General features: G+C 37.7%; 1 protein-coding gene across 1 annotated transcript; it reads left to right on the top strand.

The window, feature by feature from the left end:
* The first annotated feature begins 9,762 nt into the window (after positions 1-9,762).
* Positions 9,763-21,220, top strand: LOC128534219 (histidine ammonia-lyase-like). The gene is made up of 16 exons (XM_053508556.1): positions 9,763-9,784; positions 9,905-9,979; positions 11,352-11,424; positions 13,498-13,564; positions 13,646-13,683; positions 14,088-14,213; positions 14,396-14,535; positions 14,649-14,696; positions 14,786-14,933; positions 16,606-16,701; positions 17,680-17,735; positions 17,877-17,957; positions 20,446-20,511; positions 20,630-20,795; positions 20,887-21,021; positions 21,108-21,220. Exons 6-16 carry the CDS (start codon positions 14,123-14,125, stop codon positions 21,218-21,220), a joined length of 1,140 nt encoding a protein of 379 aa, XP_053364531.1. The 5' UTR covers positions 9,763-9,784; positions 9,905-9,979; positions 11,352-11,424; positions 13,498-13,564; positions 13,646-13,683; positions 14,088-14,122.
* The last annotated feature ends 1,202 nt before the right edge of the window (positions 21,221-22,422 follow it).

Here is a 22,422-nt window from a genome sequence, read left to right as displayed (position 1 = left end):
AGGGCTTAAAGGGGTGGTGAGTGTGAATAATGATTTTATCAGACATTAACTAGGAGTAGTGGGTGGGGCTTCAGGAGTGCTGCTTTTCCCATGTTTAACTGTTTTATAACTGTCCTTGATGAGATGGCAAAAAATGTTTAAATCATTATTGCATTTTAAAAACTTTAACGTTATGTCAAAATAATTGTTAACATGCATGCCATCTCGGATATTATTTTTTGTACTGTTGCACCTCTACAAATCAATGCCAGTGTATGTACAGTATGTGTGTATATACACGCATACAGGACCAGTCAAAGATTTGCACAAACCTTCTAATTCCATAGTCCTTCTTTTTATTTCTTTCTACATTGTAAAATAATGCTGAATGCATCCAGAATATGCAGTACTCTGTGTGCAATGAATTAATCAACATGTTGTGTGTCCAAACTTCAGACTGGTAATGTATATGTACTATTTATAAATTTTATTTATTTTTTAAATCAGACAACAATTAATCTCTTATAAAATATTGCCTGTAATGACTAGTAAAGGCATGTAAAAAGTAGCACTTTATTATTATTATTATTATTATTATTATTATCATTATTAATTAAAAAAAAAAAAAATTACAATTTAAAGGTTAAACTAATATAAGTCACTAACAATTTTCTAAATGCTTCCAGCATTTAGACAAATAGCTGTGTAGGCCACAGAGTAATTATTTTAAATCTGCACAATTAAATTCAGATATTCAGTACTTATTTTGTGTCGACAGCAAGTCACCAGGAAGACAGGCCCACCCCACCCATGTGTTTATTCTACCAGGCAAACTAACATTTCCCCTCTGATGCTAAGGACAAACACAGCCTAATCTTCTATGACATGGGCTGCGTCACAGCTCAAACACTAAAAGGTAATAAGATACACTTATAAGTGTATTGAAGCTTTCTGAACTGTAGAGAAAAAAATACATGGATTTTAAAGTATACTATCCAGTGTTTTAATGTATTTAGTTACTGCAGAGAAATTATGAAAGCTGAGCAGTTATATGCTAGGAGTGTTCAAAGAAAGTTATTTGCACATGAACTATATGTACGCTTATTGGAGTATATATACAAGGGTTGGACAATGAAACTTAAACGTCTGGTTTTAGCCCCAAAAACTGAAAAGGAAGTTCTAGGGCCTCCTTCTGCAGCCAATACAGCATCAATTCATCTTGGGAATGAGAGATACAAGGCCTGCACAGTGGCCAGAGGGATTTTGAGCCGTGCTTTTTGCAGAATAGTGGCCAGGTCACTATGTGATGCTGGTGGAGAGAAACGTTTCCGGACTCACTTCTCCAAAACACCCCAAAGTGGCTCAATAATATTTAGATTTGTTGACTGTGCAGCCAATGGGAGATGTTCAACTTCACTTTTATGTTCATCAAACCACTCTGTCACCCGTCTTGCTGTGTGTTGGTGCATCATCATCCTGATGCCTTCAGGACACACTGTTTAAACCATTGGGTGCACATGGTCCTCCAGAATGGTTCGGTATTCCTTGGCAGTGGCGCGTCCATCTAGCACAAATATTAAGAGTAGGGAATGCAATTATATTGCAGTCCAAATCATCACTGATCCACCCCCATGCTTCACTCTGGGCATGCAACAGTCTGTGTGGTTTGCTTCTTTGGGGCTTCTCCACACTGTATGTCTTCTGGATGTGGGAAAGAAATTGAAGGTGGACTTATCAAAAAACAATACATGTTTCACATTTTCCAAAGCCCAAGAGTTTTGCTGCTGGCACCATTGAAACCGACGTTTGGCATTGGCACGAGTGACCCATGGTTTGGCTATAGCAGCCCGACCATTTACTGTACATTGACCCTGTCGAGCTCCCCACAAACAGTTTTGGTGGAAACAGAAGAGTTGAGGTGCACATTTAATTCCGCTGTGGGTTGGAAAGCTGTGGTTTTTTGGTTTTTGGATACAATCACAAAGACTTGCTGTCTTGGTCACAGATGCGCCAGGGAGACGTCACCCATAATGTTGTGTTCATTGCAATATTTTAAGCAAAACTGTGCTGTTACTCTGCTAATTAAACCTTCACACTCTGCTCTTACTGGTGGAATCAGAATTAGAAAGAGTTTTATTGCCAAGTACGCTTGCACGTACAAGGAATTTGTTTTAGTGACAGAGCTTGTTGATGGAGTATATGTTTTTTTTTTTTTAAGAAGAAAAAGGTTAACAACAAATGGAGAAGGTTGTGTGATTCTTTTAAATTAAATAAATATCTGTGTTATTGCAGAGTATGTTACACAGTAGTATTGCACACAATATTGCACATATATTTTTTGCACAGTGAGAAGAATGTTTAACTGTTCGTAAGGTAAATTGCCTGGGGAAAAAACTGTTCTGATTGCTCAGGCCTGACTGTCCTGTTGTTCGGTGCTCTGTAGCGTCGTCCTGATGGCAAAAGCTCAAAGAGAAGGTGGTGTGAGGGGTCCAAAGTCATATTCCGAGTCTTTTCTTCACTCCGGATATATACAGTACAGTTTTTGCAGCTCCAGGTTGTGGTGACTGCACCAGCCAGCCAGCTGCACAACCTTGCTTCTGTATGCAGACTCGTTACCTTCCTGGGTGAAGCTGATGATTGTAGTGTCATCTGCTAATTTCAGGAGCTTGACAGTGGGCTCTGTAGAGGTGCAGTTGTTGATGTGAAGGGAAAAGAGCAGTGGGGAGAGAATGCATCTTTGATGGACTCCAGTGTTGGTGGTGTGGCTGTTGGACATAAAATCCACCAGTCTCACTAGCTGCTGCCTGTCTGTCAGAAAGCTGATGTCCAATGACAGATAGAGCTAGGAACAGAGAGCTGGATTAGTTTGGTCTAAAGAAGTGCTGGGATGATTGTATTAAATGCTGATGAAAAGTCCATAAACAAGACATTTGACAATATTGCATAAGCCCCTGATTTGTCCACAGACCTGTTTGCTCTATAAGCAAACTGCCGGGGGTCCAGTAAGGGTCCAGTGATGTCCTTCAGATAGGCCAAAACCAGTCTTTCAAATGACTATATGACTACAAATGTTAGGGCAACTGGTCTGTAGTCATTAAGTCCTGTAATTTTGGAAAGATTAAAACAAGAAGGGACTTCTTTATAGTTCCAATGATCTGTTGAAGGTCTGTGTGAAGATGGGAGCCAGGATTTTAGACAGGCCGGTGTAACGCCATCTGAGCCTGGAGCTTTCCTTCTTTTTTTTTCCGGAAGATCTGGCAAACATCCTTTTTACAGACCTAGAGTGCAGGAGGGAGAGAGAGGGTGGTTGTCAGAGGTGATAAACACCTGTCCTGAAAGACGGTCAGGACTTGTGTGTGATGTGAAACTGGGAGTTTCAAATCTACAATAAAACTCATTTAGGTCATCAACCAGTTGTTGATTCTGTGACCCACTGAAGCAGGGTCATTTGCAGAAAACTGGTTTTCCAGCTTTTCAGACTAGCTTTTCTTAGCCACTCTAATCACCCTTGTTAGTGTGTTCCTCCCCACTTCTACTGTATAGGCATCCTCTTTGGCCTGAGGAAGCTGTCTGAGTTTTGCTGTAAACCATGGTTTGTCATTGTTATATGTTAAAAATGTCCTGGTAGGGATGCACATATCCTCACAGAAACTGAGGCAGGATGTTACCGAATCTGTGAACTCATCCAGATTGGTGGTAGCGGCTTTAAAAATACTTCAATCAGTGCAGTTAAAACAGGCCTGTAATTCCTGCTCTGCTTCACTGTTCCATCTCTTTACAGTCCTTAGTACAGACTTAGCAGATTTAAGTTTTTGCCCATAGGTCGGGAATGTGCAATCAATGAAGAGTGGTCACCAGGCTGGTCAAATTTAGCCATGAAACCTCTAACACTAAATTGTCCACATCAAACCTGTTTGGGAAAAAAAAAACATTTAAATTGTGACAAAAAAAAAAAAAACTGAAACATTTAAGCGAGTGGACCACTTAAGTCCCCATAAGTCCTTATAGGTTTTCATTAAAAAACTGCCCGTAACCCATTTTCTAACTACTTACACATTACCAAATTATTATATTTATAATGTAACTAATTATGCAAAAAAAGTCAGACCTTGCCAGTTTACCTTATTTAGATCTCATACCCATTAAATAGTACTGGTTCAAACTGTCTAGGAACGCCTTGTCCTGTGTGTGCAAATAAATAAAAAGAATTTTAAATATTAGGTGCATGTTGTACTCGTGCTTGTTGGGTTTCCTGGGAGTCCACAGATATGCAGATTAGGCTAATTGGACATGCAGCTTTCTTAAAATTTAGAATTAGAAATGTGTCAGTTGGTTCAAAATGCTGCAGCACGACTCTTGACTAAATAAAAAAAAAAATGTTGCCACATTACTCCGATTTTAGTTTCATTACATTGGTTGCCAGTGAAATATCGAGTGATATTTAAAATATTATTATTTATTTTTAAGCTGATTAAGGGCGAAGTGCCACAATATATAAGTGATTTTATTCTCCATATGATTCTCCATGAAAACTCGGATTGCGAGTAACGCGGTTTGCGAGTGTTTCGCAAAACAAGCAAAGATTTTTAATTAATTTTGACTTGAAAAATGAGCAGGTTTTGGTTGATGAGTGCCGAATATTATATATCACGCATGCGCTTCTTGTTTTGATGTCGAGTGTCACGTGATTACAACTGAGCCAACTGTTTTTTCTCTCTCGAGCTGTGGAATTTAAATAGTCTCCTCTGCTGGGTCTTAGTACGCGTCTCTTACTGGTATAATCAACATCATTCCGCTCGTGTACTGTTTGCTATAACATTGTGAACATGTGTGTGTGTAAAACATATTTTATTTTGTGTTAGTAAGCGTGTGTGTACAGTGCGTGTGTACTGTTTCCTATAACACACGTGCGTGTGCGCGTGTAAAGCAAAAGAAAATCTCATTAGAGGTTAAAAATCTATTTTCTGCTTCAGCCTCTCTGTTTCAGCCTGTGTCAGTTTATGTGTGCGCGCGCACGTAATTTGACACCGTGCCGTGTCTCTCACACACACACACACACTCTCTCTCTTGTGTGTGTGTGTTAAGCGGCCCCTCTCTGCTTTACACACACACACAAACACACACACGCTCTGCTTCTCACAAAAACACAGCTCTGTCGCAATTCTTTTTAAAGGTAAAGTGCAGGTTTATTTGTTGGTTTGTTTCACTTTTCAGCAGTTTCTTTTTGGGGCAGTGGTGGCGCAGAGAGCTAAGGCACTGAGTTTCTGATCGGAAGATCGGCGGTTCGATCCCCAGCTCCACCAGGTTGCCACTGTTGGGCCCTTAACCCTAACTGCTCCAGGGGCGCCGTATCATGGCTGACCCTGCGCTCTGACCCCAGTTACGCTGGGATATGCAAAGAAGGAATTTCACTGTGCGGTAATGTATATGTAACATTAACTTAACAGTGATTATGTTAGTATGCGCTCACACGAGTGTCACACATTAGCAATGTTCACACAGTGTCTGCGCGTGTTAATTATTTTTATGTATTTATTTTTTCGGGCTGTGGAACGAATAATTTGAGTTTTCATTATTTACTATGGAAAAATTAAATTTGGTTTACGAGTGTTTTGGAATACGAGCCCACTTCAGGAACCAGCACAGGGACATTTTACTTGAAAGTTGACAAATTTGTTCTACATGTAGCAGACCTTTTAATAGAAATCACTGCTTGTAATGCTTTTCTAATATTATCTAAAGAATCACTTATTGTTTCATTAATATTTCATTTGATTTTGTTAATTCAATCATTTTCAGTTCTCACTTTATCCTGTTCAGGGTCTGGTTGTATTCTCATTACTATGTTCTGGATGGGATACCAGTGGGTCACGTTGTACCTAAAACACAATTCACATACACCAGTCTACTCTTAAGGCATGTTTTTGGTTACACATGAACATGTGAAGAACATGTGACACTCCACAGACAGTAACATCTGTTCAAACCAGTAGCCTTGAAGCTGTAAAACAGGTGTGGTACATGCTATAACACTGGGCCACCATGAGATTTGCTTCTACCTTAAGAAGTATTGTATATAATAAGATAATTTGCAAGGCGATTCAGTGTCCTACTTTATTATGAGATTTTTTATCCTTGGCATTTGATCGGGACATGATCAAAAAACTTAAGTAATTGCAACACATGGATCAAATAATAGCAATTTTAGAATAAAGGGTTTATAATAAAACTATTTCCTAAGATGTGTTAGTAACAAAAAAACAAACAGACAAAATTTTTTTAACTGGAAATACAACACAAACAAAATTAGACAATGTTTACTTAAAACCTCCCTTAATTTTCTAGCTACTTGGCGTACAGATTACATAAATTTGTTCCGTAACAGAACATACTCTAGCCTGGGGTGTAACAATATGCAAAAAAAGAAGTGACTCATTATACAGTTTAATGCCTGTGCCTCAGCTGCACTGAGAACAGAGAGAAGACAGCTGCAGGTAAGACACTAACACACTAAGACATTTATGGTTATTATGGTACATTTAAGATTGTAGCCTAAGGAATGTTACGTGCCAGATGTTTGATTTGTTTATAGCATAGCAGTAGCATGTACTGACTTCCATACAACATTGAAAATGTTCAGAATCACATATTCTGACATATCACATATGCACAAAAAGCCTTAAAATATTTAAAACCCAGCTGAGATTTAGTGTTCATTTCGTCATGACACAACGTTGACGACTTTTTTCCTTCTGACTAAGACGAGATGTTGACTTACGTCACGGATATCAATGAACAGTAATGAAACCAGCATGCAATATTGTTGACGAAAAAAAGACAAAATTTAAATGTTTTTTTTAAAAATATATAAAATTAATAAACGTTGTCTTTATTTTCATCAACATATAATTTTTGTCACAATCCACTGCGATACGGTGTTTATTCATTACGGCACGAGCAGCAGTGCTTCCCGGGTCACGGGATATCAGGAGTAGTTTGTGCGCACAGTGACGGGATGTAACAAGCAGTTATCTTTAACTTTTCATCATCACAGCAGTATTACTCGAACCCATCATCTTCATATTGAACCAGAGGAAAAAAGCCGATGTGCAGTAATATCGAAGAGGAAACAGTGGGGGAACACAATCGCTGGGAAAAATACCACAAACCTGAAGAGAAGCAGCAAGGCATATCATAAAAATCACCCAGTTTCACAGCCTCTTTGTGGTAATTATTATCACATGCTAACATAATTATGTTGTGATATGTTTTATTTTATTTTATAGCTAAACTGTTGCCTAACACATTAAGCTTTATTATTGTTTTATAGTTAAAAAAATATGGACATGCAGTAGTTGTTGTGATGGTTAAAAATAAACATAATTAGCTGAAAACATCGCATGAAAGATGTAACGATAATTAAAAAGATGTAGTCTAGTTAAAAACTAGACTAGATTGACTGTAGGGTTAATTAATGATAATCTTCTTGCTAAAATGTTACAGTTCCTTTTTTTATTGACTTAAACTAGACGAAAATACTTAAAGGTTTCTCTGACTAAAACTAAACTAAAACTAACTAAAACTGACTTTTAGTAAAAATAGGATAAGATTGACTAAATATGATAAAAACTAACAGAGACATTTATCCTGGGATTAAGACGAAGACTAAAAATAAAAATAGCTGACATAATTACTACTGAGATGCAACACATGTACTGTATATTTATATGGTTGATAAATTTAAAGATTAATGAAGGCAAATACGAGAAAGTACACAATTTGCAACAAGATGTTTTTTTTCTGATAATGATAGATTTTTCCCCTTATAATCTAAATGATTTATAAACACTATTTATTTATTTATTTATTTATTTATTTATTATAAAATTTGACTCATTTAGACGACAGGTAGTTTGTAATTTATAGTTTTGTTTATTATACTTTGTCTCTAATTCCCTCTGAAAGACATGTCTCAGGTGTCTGTTCATATCCGTGATAAATGCCTGGAAATTCAGTGCCCTGATGGGTCTCAGTGTTTGCGCCAGCTGGGTGTAGAAGCTCTGCAGCACTATGCAAAGACTCACCCCAGTGATGGTATAAGTGGTCAGGAAAGCTTTGTGCTCAGAAGATATCTCGATAAGGCCCCACTAGATCTGGATGACATCATCACCAACGTGCTTCATGACAATGACTTTATTGAGCTGAGTAGGTCAAAGAACATCCAAAACATCAAACATATAGTTATAAATTTTTTTTAAATATGTGTGACATTATATATTCTTTCTATTTGTAACAGGTATTAATGAAGACACTTCAGAATCAAATGTGTTATTGTCTGGCAACATGTATCCTTTATTACTTCTTACATCATTATATATATATATATATATATATATATATATATATATATATATATATATATAGTGAAGCAATGATAATACTAAAACTAATGAGAGGCTTATTGAGGCCATATGTTAACAGTCTTTGTCATGGTGATAGACTTTCTTTGGAATGACCCGAATTAATTATAGATATTCAAATTCACATTAAAAATTATTTTGTCACATACACAGTCAAATACAATACGGTATGCGAATATAGCACTATATAGTGAAAATATAGTGAAAATGCAGTGATAATGCCTGAAGCAATGTTTAATATTAGAATAAACCTTGTCCTCTTGTAGCACAGTGTACGTATGTGTTGATGGAGTTTAGGGAGTATTTTAAAGTCATCATGATTAAAATCACTGCTGTTATGTGTAGAGCCTCAGGATCATTGTATATGTGCACCGGCTGTTATTAAGATAGATGCATAATCCCCCTCCTTTTCTCTTAAATGAGTCTTTCTTCCTACCTTGACAGTGCGCTCTGTGGTCTGCTAGCTTAATAGCTGATTACGAAATAAATGAATAATGCCAGGTCTTTGTGTAGAGTAGAATACTGCACTTCCGAACTAATATATTTGTCGTTATCTGTTGCCTCAAGTAGTCCACCATTTTATTGCTGATGGATCTAGCATGGTAAGAAAAATACTAGAAAGTGGCAACTTATGTAACCATGCCCTTAGCCTAGCTTGATCGTGAGCTCAGTACAGAAAAGCAGAGAAAAAGGAAAATAAACAAACCTGGCAGATTGATTTAAAGACAGAACTGAGTTTATAAAAGTGTTGGGTGTGTGTCTATAGCAAAACAACTGTATTATAACACTTAGAAAGACCTTTTATTTGGGGTAAAGTGACTAACTTGCCTACTACATTTTCTAATCTCATTTTTTGTCAGAAATGTGTAGTTACCTCTCGAGTCTTGGTCTGAATCGTTTGTTCATTTGTCACATGACTGCCATAGATGCTACGCAGTGCATTACACCGGAAACAGAATTGAGCGGCTCATATCTATCATGAGTCTTCTGGTCCGAATCGTTTCTCATGTTTATCATAATATGTCTTTAGCTGCTTTGTAATATTTTCATTACTGGAACTATAGCCAAAATTTGTGTATGTAGACATATTGGGGGTTTGCTAATTGAAAATTTAACTTTTTATTTTATTTTATTTCTGATCAAAAGAACAAAATAAACTAAATGATGTTCATTTAAGAAAAAAAGACAAAAAAAAGATTTGTTCATTTTGATAAACGAGATTCAAAGAACCGAGTCAATAAAATGATCCAAACTTCCCATCACTACTGGAGAGTTTGCTCGGGTTAAATACATGTTTATATTGTTTTATTGTTTATATTTTTGCATGTTTAAACTTACATTAACTAAGACTTAGTGAGAAATTACCCTCACCACTGGAAGAGAAGGTACAGTAGGGTTCTTCAGGTTTAATAAAAAAAAAAAAAAAAATATATATATATATATATATATATATATATATATAATTATTAGTTGCTTTCTGTCTGCTTTCTATTCTTTTTTTACAGTATATATATTTAGATGGGAACAGCCTCACAACTGGTGATCTGGTCAGTTTGGGAAAAGGGGTCTTTAAGATCAAGGTATGGAAATTACTGCAATATACATTATTACTTTTTGACTACAAAGATAATAATATATTTTATAGAACATTATGAAAATATTTAAATCTAAAACTAGATAATAATCTCGCCACAGTAACAAATAATAATGTACTTTGAAAAAAACAGTAGGACCAACTGCCTAGTATTAGGCTTGGACTTCACAAGACCTCTTCGGGTTCGGGTATCTGGCATAAACATGTTCGCAGCACTTAAAGCAGATGCTTTGAGTCCTATAAGAATATGTACAAAGAAAAACTATTTGGGAAATCGAACAACACATTTCATAAATACTTGATCGGATTAAGATTTGGGGAATTTGGAGTCCAACACCTTTCTTGAACAGTTTTGCAGTGTGGCAGGGTGCATTTACCTGCTGAAGGATGCCACTGACATCAGGGAATATTGTTGCCATGAAGGAATGTACTGCACATGACCACAACCACATAGGTGGTACAGCACATGTCAAATTAACGTCTACATTAATGCCAAGCCCAAAGGTTTCCTTCCCTGTAGAACATTTCCCCAAATCATACTGCTTCTTCTAACTTGCCTGCTTCTCATCCTGTATCCTGGTGTCACCTCTTTCCCAGTTAAATGAGACTGTTTAATTTAACACATCAGCCTTTGTTTGTGATGTGCATCAATGAGCATTGGGTGCCCATTGCCCTGGTCACTGGTTGTTCTTCCTTGGATGACTTTTGGCAGGTAGTAACCACTGCATCCTGGGAGCCTCAAATAGACCTGCTGTTTTGGAGTTGCTCTGACCCAGTTCTCTTCCCATCAAGGTTTGATCCCTTGTCAAAGTTGCCCAGATCCCTACACTCGCCCTAATCTTTGCTGCTCCCAACACATTAACTTGGAGAACTGACTGTTTACTTGCTGCCTAATATATTAAATCTGTCAGTGGTATTAAAGTCAAGTCATAAACATACCACAGACAAGGCAAATAATAACATTTGCATTTCCTACATCTGATTTCTCCATTTTCTCCATTCTTAAAGGGTTTTTAGTTTTAAGGTATCTCGATGGATTGTATAAGAACGAATTAGGTCTGTAATAATTTCATACCGTAACATCTTAGAGCACATTAAATATTCGTTTCAAATATTTACAATTTAGAGAAAATAGAGACAAAGCTCTAAAATTTGACATTTACAAATCTTAAGTAATAAAATCCTATTTTATTTCTGTAGTAATTATGCTAATTTCAAGCATTTATTTATTTAAAACTGATTGCTTAACATGGAAATAATAATAATAGTAATAATAATAATAATAATAAGAAGAAGAATAATAAAAGTGAATTCTATATTTTAAGTAAATTTTTATTTTAGTTATTTTTATTTCTTAGCTTAGTCCCGAGGCAGAAAAACGCGTCACTGGAGCAAGAGAGATTATCGAGAAGATCTTATCTGAAAATAAAGGTACTGTACACCATCTCAAGGTCAAAATTGTCAATGAATCCTCAGTAAAGGAGTTGTACGTTAATAAGTATTTATAAATTATTTGTTATTGCAAGTTGATTATAAGTTACTGTAGTTAGAAGTCAAGCTTCAGTTTTTTTCTCCACAACCAGACGTTGTTTATGATTTTCATGGAGGTCTTAGTGTGTGTGTTACTGCAACTATTTGTGATACCCAATGATGGTATGCAGCATAATCATAAAATGTAGATGCCCTACATGTGCACTCTGGTGTTCTATGCATTTTCTCATGCACCAAATGTGAATTTTCCTGGGATTTTTTGCTCAACATACAGTCTGGTCCATAAATGTTGCAGCAAAGATAAGTATTTTGAGATTTGGCCTTCAAATGTAGACCACCACATTGTAGTGGACATGAAACACTCAAGATGTCAAATGAGATGTTAAATATAGTCCTGATCACTAAGAACAGTAATACTGTAGGTTTTAGCACAGAAAGCTCCCTCTCTTACTTTCACTCTCAAAACATACATTTCTTGGATATTGTATATGATTTGTCTGTATTGGCAATATTAGGAATTAGACATCATGTTCATTAGCAATGAAATCAATTCTATTTAATTTCACACTAAAGTTTTCTATATTTTCTATATTTGTATTAGAATATTATATTAGAATTTCTTTTCCCATATTTGTACAGCCAGGTTTATATTTTATATTTAGTTTTATCCTCTATGACTATATTTTCCATAGCTAACGTTTTTCTATATTTGATTTCATATTTGATTTCATACTTATTTCCTACTGATAATCTTTTTTAAGGTCATGTGTAAGCATTTCACTGCATGTACTGTACAGTATGTGACCAATAAAATTTGATGTTTATGAAGCTTGCGTTCACAAAGAATGTTAGAGTGTTCAGGCACAACCCAGTTCACACTTTTTTTTTTAAACCTTTGAATGAAGACATGACTTAATTCCGAAATCTTGACATTTAACCAGTTAAATCTTGAGTGATTTATTTTAAATCCACTGCGGCGGTGTATAGAGGACAAACCCCCACAAAACATATATTTGTTCAAAAACTTATGGACCTGGCTGTAATGACATTAAATACTACATGTTTTGACACTAACTGCATCTCTTTAACAGTGACTACTGGCTTTTCTCTTGACTTCCTTTAAATTGGTTTAAGAGAATCTTGTAAAAAATTTCAGCAGCACACCTGTTGAAGAATGATTAGTTGAGGTTTTACGACTTGGATGGTTGAGGTTTGTGTAGCTGTATCTACTCAAGTGCTGCCCATTAATTGTGTCGCTGAGAGCTCCTTCACCTGACAATGATCCCTACTTGTTGTGTGAAATCTTACCAACCAGTGCTTTTATGATGCCAGGTAAATTTTTTTCTTCCATTTTCTGTTTTCTCCCCATTCAACATTCCCAAAACTACTCTCCAGGGAGGCATCCTACCGTACACAAAAACCACCTCAACTGGACCCTTTCAATGTAAAGGAGCAACAAATTTAGTTTGAGCTCCTCTTGAAATGCTCCATGCTCCTTACCCTATCTCTATGGCTGAGCCTAGCCACCCTGCAAAGGAAGCCCATTTCCACTGCTTTTATCTGTAACTTCATCATTTTGGTCACCACCCAGAGCTATCCAGGGTTGGAACATAGATTCCCTGGTAAATTGATAGAATCACCTTTAAGCTCAGCTCTCTTTTTACCACGACAGACTGACACAATATCTGCACGACTCCTGACACTATACCGATCTCAATGCATTCTTCCCTCACTCATGAAGAAGATTCTGAGATACTTAAGGAATTTAAGGCAGTATCTCATTCCCAGCTGAAAGGAAACAACCCAATCTTCTCCAGCTGAGAACCATAGCCTTAAGTTTGGAGGTGCTGACTTTTATCTTTTATCTTTTATCTCTATAATAAAAAAAAACCAATATGTAGATGATGTACATACAAAGTTTGGAAGTATGTTGAATTGAAAAAAAAAGTATGTAATCTCCCTGTATAAAAGAGCTTCTTCCATTATTTTATTTTAAGCTTTCTTGTTTTACAGTGGTTTATGGAGTCAACACAGGATTTGGTAAATTTGCACAGACCGTCGTGGGAAAAGATCAACTCATGTAAGTTGAAAATGAACTCTATATGAGGAATATGTCATATGTTTGTTTAACATCTAACATTTTCATGTGTGTGTTTTTCAGAGTGTTGCAGGAAAATCTGATTCGTTCCCACAGTGCTGGTAAGTGTTGCTGGCATTGGTGTGAAATGACTCACACTAAGATCAGTGTTGCACAAGTAAAAATAATTGCTTGTTGCTTTACAAAGAACTGAATTTGTAGGATTTATTAGGCAGCTTTTTAAAATCTTTTAGTCATTCATCTTCAGTCACTGCTTTATCCTGACTTATGGTGGAGCTGGAATCTACGTGGAAACATTGAGCATGAGATGGGGTGAAACTCATCATCCATTGCACCAATCCATTGCAGTGCACCATGGGGTCACTAATTCTCACTTATTTACACGAAGGAGAAAGTGAACGCTACTAATTTATGTAACTGCATATTTTTGGGTGGAGGGTTGAAACTGAAAAACACAGAAAAAACTTTGCTTGCAGCGTGTGTGTGTGTGTGTGTGTATTGGTAGGAGTTGGAGCTCCACTCAGTCCTAAAAGAACCCGGATGCTTCTTGCACTTAGGATTAATGTCTTAGCCAAAGGCCATAGTGGTGTTTCCTTGGAGACTCTTCAAAAAATGGTGGCAGCCTTTAATGGTAAACATTATATGAATTTAGTTTTCAGAATCCAAATCAGATTTATTGGCTAAGTATATGGAGCTTACAAGGAGTTTGTCTTGGGTACAATGTCTTATTGCATTTCATATTCATATTGATATTTTATCATTGGAATTTTAATTGATAATTTAGTGTGTGTGTGTGTGTGTGTGTGTGTGTAGCCTCATGTCTCTCCTGGGTTCCTGAGCAAGGGACAGTGGGGGCAAGTGGAGACCTGGCCCCTCTAGCTCACCTGGCACTGGGGCTGATGGGAGAGGGACGCATGTGGTCACCACAGACCGGCTGGACTGACGCCACAACAGTAAGTCACTTTTTCCCAAAATGCATTTCCTCATGCTAAAAAACTTCATACATGTAACCAATATCAGCAATTAAAAAAAAAAAAATGTTTTATCCTCCACCTTTTTTCAAAAGGTACTAGAAGGCCATGGTCTGACCCCAATATCACTGAAACCCAAAGAGGTACTGATAAGTTTTGTTTTTGGGAAATGCTGTGTTTCTCATTTTGTTTGGCTGAGGTGTGAAAGTGACAGCATGGAACTACATTTCAGGGACTTTCTCTGATTAACGGGACTCAGATGATATCATCGCTGGGTGCTGAGGCAGTAGAGAGAGCAGAAGCGATCACCCGACAGGCTGATGTCATCGCTGCTCTCACTTTAGAGACCCTGAAGGGAACCAACAAAGCCTTTGACACTGGTGAGGGTTAAAAAGGGCTGTTGTCTAAACCTTTTATTTATTTACACATTTATTAATAACTCTATTATCTTTTTTGTACGTGATCACCCCACTGATTTGTAGATAACTTTATTTATTACCTATATGTGCCTGTGACTTTGTTTGCGTGGAATTTAATTGTCACCCCATAAGCATGTTTTAAAGAATGTACAATGCCATCTATTTACTAAAATTTGAACGTTATAGTGAAGTGTACGGAATTAAGGTGTGAAATGACGTTTATTAAGTAGATTTCAATTACACGCTTATATTATATCGTGGGTGTTAAAAATTTGCCATTTGTTGGATTTTAAGAAGAACTAATGATTTTTTTTACCAAGGTTGATTTTTCATGATATAATGACATTTTCCATTTAAATTTTAAATAAGCATATCTTTTCTTTTCGTGGGCAGATTGTGATGAAACAAAGCCTATATGTTACCTCAAGTTCAGCCAGACACACCTGTGAAAACCCCATTAAAAGTCGTTCAGTAGTTTTTACATGATGCATGCACAAACAAAAAGACAAACAGACAAAAAAACCATCTTGATGTGTTCTATTACTCATCGTACATCTACCCAAATTATTTTTTTGCCAATATCTTTAATGTACAGACACGCCCACTTTAGTTTACGCTCAGTTTTGTTATATGTATAGAATAGATTAAACATTTACATCTGGATATGTATAATCATTTCAACTTTCAGCATCGTTCACGTCAGTCTCCATCTCATAATTGGAGGTAAAAGTTACAGCATTGTTGCCTCTTCGCTTGTCTGAACTCTTTTCATTCTATCATCTATGGGGAAAGAATTGGTCTCCTCATACAGCCTCCTCTATTTCAGTGTTGTGAGGTTTAATGCATGCTCACCAGCACAAATCTCACCCAGCATGTGTCCTTTTGATCTACAGCCATGTAAGGGCTTTCTCCACTCCCTCCATGGCAGTTCTCATGGCCTTTATCCTATGCACGCCTGTGATTTCCAAGAGGCCGTTGGCCTTACACAGGGACTAAGCTGCAAAACATTTACAGCCCACCTCTGGGGCTTGATCCGTGCTCACCTGCTCCTCCACCAAGTCTGTAAACTTGGCCTTCTTTCTTTCATTTGCCTCCTCCATTCTCTGCTGCCATGGCATTGTAACGTCCAGCATGACCACCTGCTTTGATGTTTCTATAAACAGGACAATGACTAGAATCAGATTGTCTCTGCCATGTTCTTTGAGGATGAGTATTGCCCAGGACCACCCTCATTTGCTAGTCATATGCAGTTCCAATTTGGCTGGCGTTTGTCTGGGCCTGGGGCATGGGGCGTCTCCCCTGGGACCAACTCTGCTTTTCAGGTCAGAGGCACTGTAGCAGTGGTCTCCAGTGCTACTGATGGTTTTGGCGATTGCAACTTAGCAATTTGACAGTCTCTATCTAATTACAAGTTCGATTGATCTCAACTACGTATGCTTTATTATTTTGTTTAGCTGACAAAAAACAAGGTCTCCCAGACCATTATACAGTCAGCATACCAAGTACATCTTAGCTCAAAAAGTTACAAGTTTTACTTCTAAATTTCTGTTGAATGTAGAAAGTATCTGTTGTTTTTGTGTAAATGTGGAATTTCCCTATGATGTTTACAACTGTATGTTTTGTCTTGTATCAGATGTCCATTTGGTGCGGCCTCACCTGGGACAGATTTTAGTTGCCCAGAGACTTCGCTTGCTGCTTCATTCCGAAATCTTTCCCTCAGAAATCACAGGTGCAAACACTAGAACACAATCAACACAATCACTTTAACTTTTATGGGTGGAACACACACACATACATTGGTGGCCCCAAGTATTAAGACAACATACATTATGGCATGTATTATAGCTTTCACTGTGCACATAACAGGTGATGTCACTAATTAGTCCGAGCCTATCTGGCTAAAGAGTTGTGCTAATGAGAATCAGCTGGTTTAATTCATTTAATGCATTTTTTTTTTTTACAGTTACACTATATGGACAAAAGTATTTGGCCAAACCTGCTCTGACATTTTATCCACATACATTTACTTCAGTGCCGAGTCCCCCTCCTCCCTTTTTGCAGCTATAACAGCTTCCACTCTTATTGGGAGGCTGTCCACAAGAGTTTAGAGTGTTTTTGTGGGAATTCGTGCTCATTTATTCTGTAGAGCATTTATGAGGTCAGTCACTGATGTTGAACGAGAAGGCCTGGCTCACAATCTCCATTCCAATTCATCCCAAAGGTGCTCTTTTATTCAACATCAAAGGTGTATCAAACCATGTCTTTATAGTCCTTCCTTTGTGCACTTGGGCAGAGTCAGGTTTGAATAATAAAATACCTAGCATAGGTATAGCATTCAACAAGGTGAATTCAATAATTAACAGGTTTGGCCAAATACGTTTGTCCATATAGTGTACCTGATATTACCAGAATATAGACAGATGATTGATATTTCTCATGTGTTTGTTGACTTCCTGTGATGCCTACACACTCCCATGTTGCCCCCAGTGTGTTGCTGCTCTTGTTATCTACTTGGCTAGACTAAGTAACACTTTGTTGAAACATTGTTGTCTTATCAGTATTAACATTAGTAGTGAAAAACACACATCACTGTAACTGGTAGTCCTGCTGGCGCTGGCTTCACTTCTAGCAATATTAATGTGTTGCTTGCTTACAGTAGTAACAGTAAGAATCTGAGGAACACATATTGCTTTTTATTCATGTTTAGATGAGAATTCTTACAATAGAGTTCAGGATGCCTACACACTCCGATGTTGCCCTCAGGTAACCTTTTAACTACTGAATCCAGATTTTAAAGTTAAGAATGATGATATATTTGTGTATATATATATATATATATATATATATATATATATATATATATATATATATATATATAAGAAAATGTCATTGTTTTTTTTATAGGTGCATGGAATAGTCAATGACACGATCACATTTGTGAAGAATATTCTTAACACAGAGATAAACAGTGCTACCGATAATCCTGTATCCTTCTTCACTTGCTTACATCCTTGAATATTTATAGTTGATGGCTTTGGTATAAAGGAGCCTCTGACCAAACACACATCTGCTATGATTTTAGCTTACTTGTTCATGTTTTTCATGGTTTCATCCATTACTTCTGGAGATACAGTAAGCAACGCTGCAGATGTACCTTCTCTGATGTCATCACGGTGTTGATTAATTGATCCAGGTAGTCCCCCACTTATGAACATCTGGTTTCAATGAATCAGTCATCAGTCCAGGAGCACAGTGATAGAAAATGTCTGTCCTGTAAAGCTGTCCTGATGGTGAATAATCTTAATTTCGGAAAATCCTCAACAAAACAGAGTTCACAGTCCAGTACAGTGGAAAACAGCTCTGAGACAAAATGGCGCCCGGGATTCCCCTTCCGATTTAAACACTGATGCATTTGTGTGAGATTTATTCATATTTATTTCTTATTTGTAAACTTAATTCTCTTCTAGGGTCAATGGCAGCCGTAAAATGCATTTCACTACATTTCGTACTGTGTATGTTTGTGTATGTGACAAATAAAATTTGAATTTGAATTTGAATTTGAAATAAAAGAAATGCGATAGAAATTAAATAAAAATTAAATTAAACTAGGAAAAATAGAACTAAAAATAAAAATAGAAATGTGCTAGGAAAAAAAAAAAAATAGAACTAAAAATAAAAATAGAAATATGATGTGCAAAAATAGAAATCTACTGTACAAATTGAAATATACTGTGCTGTGTGTGCAAATATGCATAGAATAAAGTGACTTTGTGCAGAGGTTATTAAAGTGTCTTTGTGCACTGGTCCAGGATGTAAATGTAAAACTGTAAAATGTAGTGTAGTTGTGAAGGTAGGTGTGCAAAGTTATTAAAGTGTCTTTGTGCAATGGTCCAGGATGTAAGCGTACGACATGTAGTGTATATATAAAGGAAGGTGAGCATGTAATTGTCCATAGTGTTCATGGATGTAAGAAGATTGATGGATTTGATCAATTATGAAAAAGATGAAAAGATTGTTAGTTCTGCATAGTGGTGTGGTTGTGGTTGAGAGACCTTATCGCCTGCGGGAAGAAGCTCCTCCTCAGTCTCTCTGTGTTGGCCTTCAAGGAGCGGAATCGCTTCCCAGACCGCAACAGAGTAAACAGTCCGTTATTGGGGTGACTGAGGTCCTTCACGATCTTCCTGGCCTTGGTCAAGCACCGCTTGCTATAGATCGAGTGCAGGTCAGGGAGCTCGATGCGGATGATGCGCTCAGCTGATCGCACCACCCTCTGTAGAGCTCGTCTGTCCTGCATGGTGCTGTTCCCGAACCAGGTCGTGATATTTCCCGTCAGGATGCTCTCTATGGTGCAGGAGTAGAAATTCCTGAGCACCTTGGAGGGCAGTCTAAAGTCTCTCAAGCGTCTGAGGTGGTAGAGACGCTGCCGGGCCTTTTTTACCACGGTGTTGATGTGACAGGACCATGCCAGGTCCTGCGTGAGGTGAACACCGAGGTATCTGAAGCTGTCCACTCTCTCCACTGGGCTCCTGTTGATGACGGGGGTCTGGTAGTTCCTCACCTGCTTTGTACTAAAGTCCACTATCAGCTCCTTTGTCTTACTGACGTTCAGGAGGAGATTGTTTCTCTGGCACCAGTTCTCCAGATTTCCAACCTCCTCCAGGTAGGCCGTCTCATCGTTGTTCGTGATCAGGCCCACCACAACAGTGTCGTCAGCGAACTTGATGATGGTGGTGGAGCTGGTAGTGGCCACGCAGTCGTGGGTGTACAGAGAGTACAGCAGGGGGCTCAGAACACAACCCTGGGGGGCTCCAGTGCTGAGAGTGAGGGAGGCTGAGAGATGTCCGCCCATCCTTACTGCCTGTGGTCTGCCAGTCAGAAAATTGGAGATCCACTGACACATTGATGAGCTGAGTCCCAGGTGCTCCAGCTTGGTGGTAAGTGTGGAGGGAATTATGGTATTAAATGCATTCATTAGGTATTCATTAGGCGCGATTATAGTTTTTGGAAACATGAATGCAGTGTGGGGAAAGGGGACAGATTTATTCAAGTGGATTGGTATGCTTTACATTGTATATTCATGTCAAAGGCGTATAAGGCTTACTTTAAGTGCAAATCTGACTTGCGAACATGATCCGGAACGGAACTCGTTCATAAGTCGGAGACGACCTTTAGTGTCACATTTATCTATTGGATACTGGCTTTAAATTGTATTTCACACTGTTCCATAGTGGATGTACAGTCCAAAACATAACAAACATAATACTGTGGTTAGATCACTGTCAAATAATGGTGCTGACAAAAAATATTGCAATATTGTGCAAAAAAAGAGAGCAAACAAGCCCCACCTTTTTGTTAAAATACATATAAAAGAAACCCATGGCACTTTTTTTGAAACCAGAAAGTGTAATTTACTGTATTCTCAACAACCTCAAACCTCCTCTATTTATGTCTACTTTAACCTTGTTACAATTAGTTGGTCTTTTCAGAACGAGGAATTACTATTTCAGGAGGAAACTTCCATGGTGAATATCCTGCTAAGGTATAAATTCAATTAATGGCTTATCATCTTACTAAAAGATATATTTAAAGAAGGAAAGCTTTGATATGTAGTGTAGTTTATGTACTGAAGATACATCCTGCTTCACTTCCTTCCTAAGGCTCTGGACTTCCTGGCTATAGGAGTGCACGAGCTGGCCAGTATTAGTGAGCGGCGCATCGAGAGGCTCTGTAATCCCTCACTCAGTAATCTCCCAGCCTTCCTGGTGAAAGAAGGAGGATTAAATTCAGGCTTTATGGTGGTTCATTGTACTGCTGCTGCCCTTGGTGATAATCTAATCCCTTGCATACATGTGTGTGTCTTTTTCTGTGCTGCTAACAGTATAAATGAACATAAATATGATGTATATCTCTGTAGTATCAGAGAACAAGGTGCTGTGTCACCCGGCCTCTGTGGACTCTCTGTCCACTAGTGCAGCTACAGAGGACCATGTCTCTATGGGTGGCTGGGCAGCCAGAAAGGCCCTGAAGGTGGTCGAGCATGTGGAGCAGGGTACAGCCTCAACACTGCAAACCAAAAAAAAAAAATGTTTTTAAGGATAAGCTTCTCTTTTATTTCCTTTCTATTTCTGTCTACAGTCCTTGCCATAGAGTTACTCGCTGCCTGCCAGGCTCTGGAGTTCCACCGACCTTTAAAGACCACGGCACCTCTGGAGAAGGTCTATCAGCTCGTGCGCTCTGTAGTCAGGTGATCACCAAACCTAAGCCTGGTTAATATGTCCAGGATGTCAGCATGCAATTTAAATATCTGTTCAGTTTTTTTTATCTTTGTCTATCTATGCATCATTAAATCAGTCAAGTGCTTAGATCTGTGTTTACATTTGAACTTCCTGATACAAAGATGCAATCAGAAAGAACAAATGTGTTGCATCCTGTGTGATGATGTCAGTGCTGTTTTTAGCCCCTGATGTCACTCTAAGTCTGTACAAACTGTGAACTTCCCATTAGACCTTGGGACAAAGACCGCGCCATGTACTGTGATATCGAAGCAGCTTGTCACCTCCTCCTAGAGGAAAAGGTGCGTCATTTCCTGCCCGAAAAGCGTTCTTAATAAAATCAGCTTCCTAAGCCTGGTCGTGGAGGTCCCCCTGCCCTTCACATAGTACTGTTTTATCACCTCTCAACAGACTGAATTAGTGAATCAGCTAATTATATATATATAAATATATATATATATATATATATATATATATATATATATATATATATATATATATTATTTATTTATTTTTAATGAAGTAGTTGAGAAAGGGCAGAGAAAACATCAAGGTACAAAAATGTACTAGACAATGGCTGATCTGGGACCAGGGTTGGGAACCTGTTCTCTAAAGACTTCAACAGTAGTTTTATTTAACAGTGGTGCACACATGTGCACTCTGTTTGTGGACAGATGATAACAATGATGATGTGTGTTTACTCTAGGTGTGGAAGGCAGTGTCACCATACCTGGACCAGTATAAGAAGAGTGACAAACAACATCTGTAATCTGTCATCTGAATCAGACTTACTTTGCATGTTATCTGAGCTTTCAATCAATTTGAAATTTCGCATTTGTGTTTCCTCTACTTCCATTCATCATTACAGCACTTGTTATTACAACATGAATATGAGTGTTCTATGTACGTATGTATTTGCTATAACATGATTGCCATATTAGGGTTAAACATTGCTTTTGCAAGTAAATGTATAACAATTATAATTAAAACAGTATGTTCTGGTGATGGTGATGAAGGCATCTGTGTTAAAACAGCAAACCTCTATGGAATTCAGCACACATCTAGCATATGATTGTATTGTTCCTTGCTACTAATTTCAAATCTGAATCCAGATTTTTACATCAGAATTACAGTAAGAGCTGTACTTACTGAGATTAGGAACCGGAAACACCATTAAG

Source organism: Clarias gariepinus, chromosome 12, assembly GCF_024256425.1.
Source record: "Clarias gariepinus isolate MV-2021 ecotype Netherlands chromosome 12, CGAR_prim_01v2, whole genome shotgun sequence".
Classification (NCBI taxonomy): Eukaryota; Metazoa; Chordata; class Actinopteri; order Siluriformes; family Clariidae; genus Clarias; species Clarias gariepinus.
This window is presented reverse-complemented; position numbering and strand designations above follow the sequence as displayed.

Coding starts and splice junctions, on each gene's coding strand:
- LOC128534219 (XM_053508556.1), top strand. CDS start 14,123: ATGCTTCTTGCACTTAGGATTAATGTCTTAGCCAAAGGCCATAGTGGT. Junction 16,702..17,679: donor CTTTCCCTCAGAAATCACAG/GTGCAAACACTA, acceptor ATTCATGTTTAG/ATGAGAATTCTTACAATAGA. Junction 17,736..17,876: donor CACTCCGATGTTGCCCTCAG/GTAACCTTTTAA, acceptor TTTTTTTTATAG/GTGCATGGAATAGTCAATGA.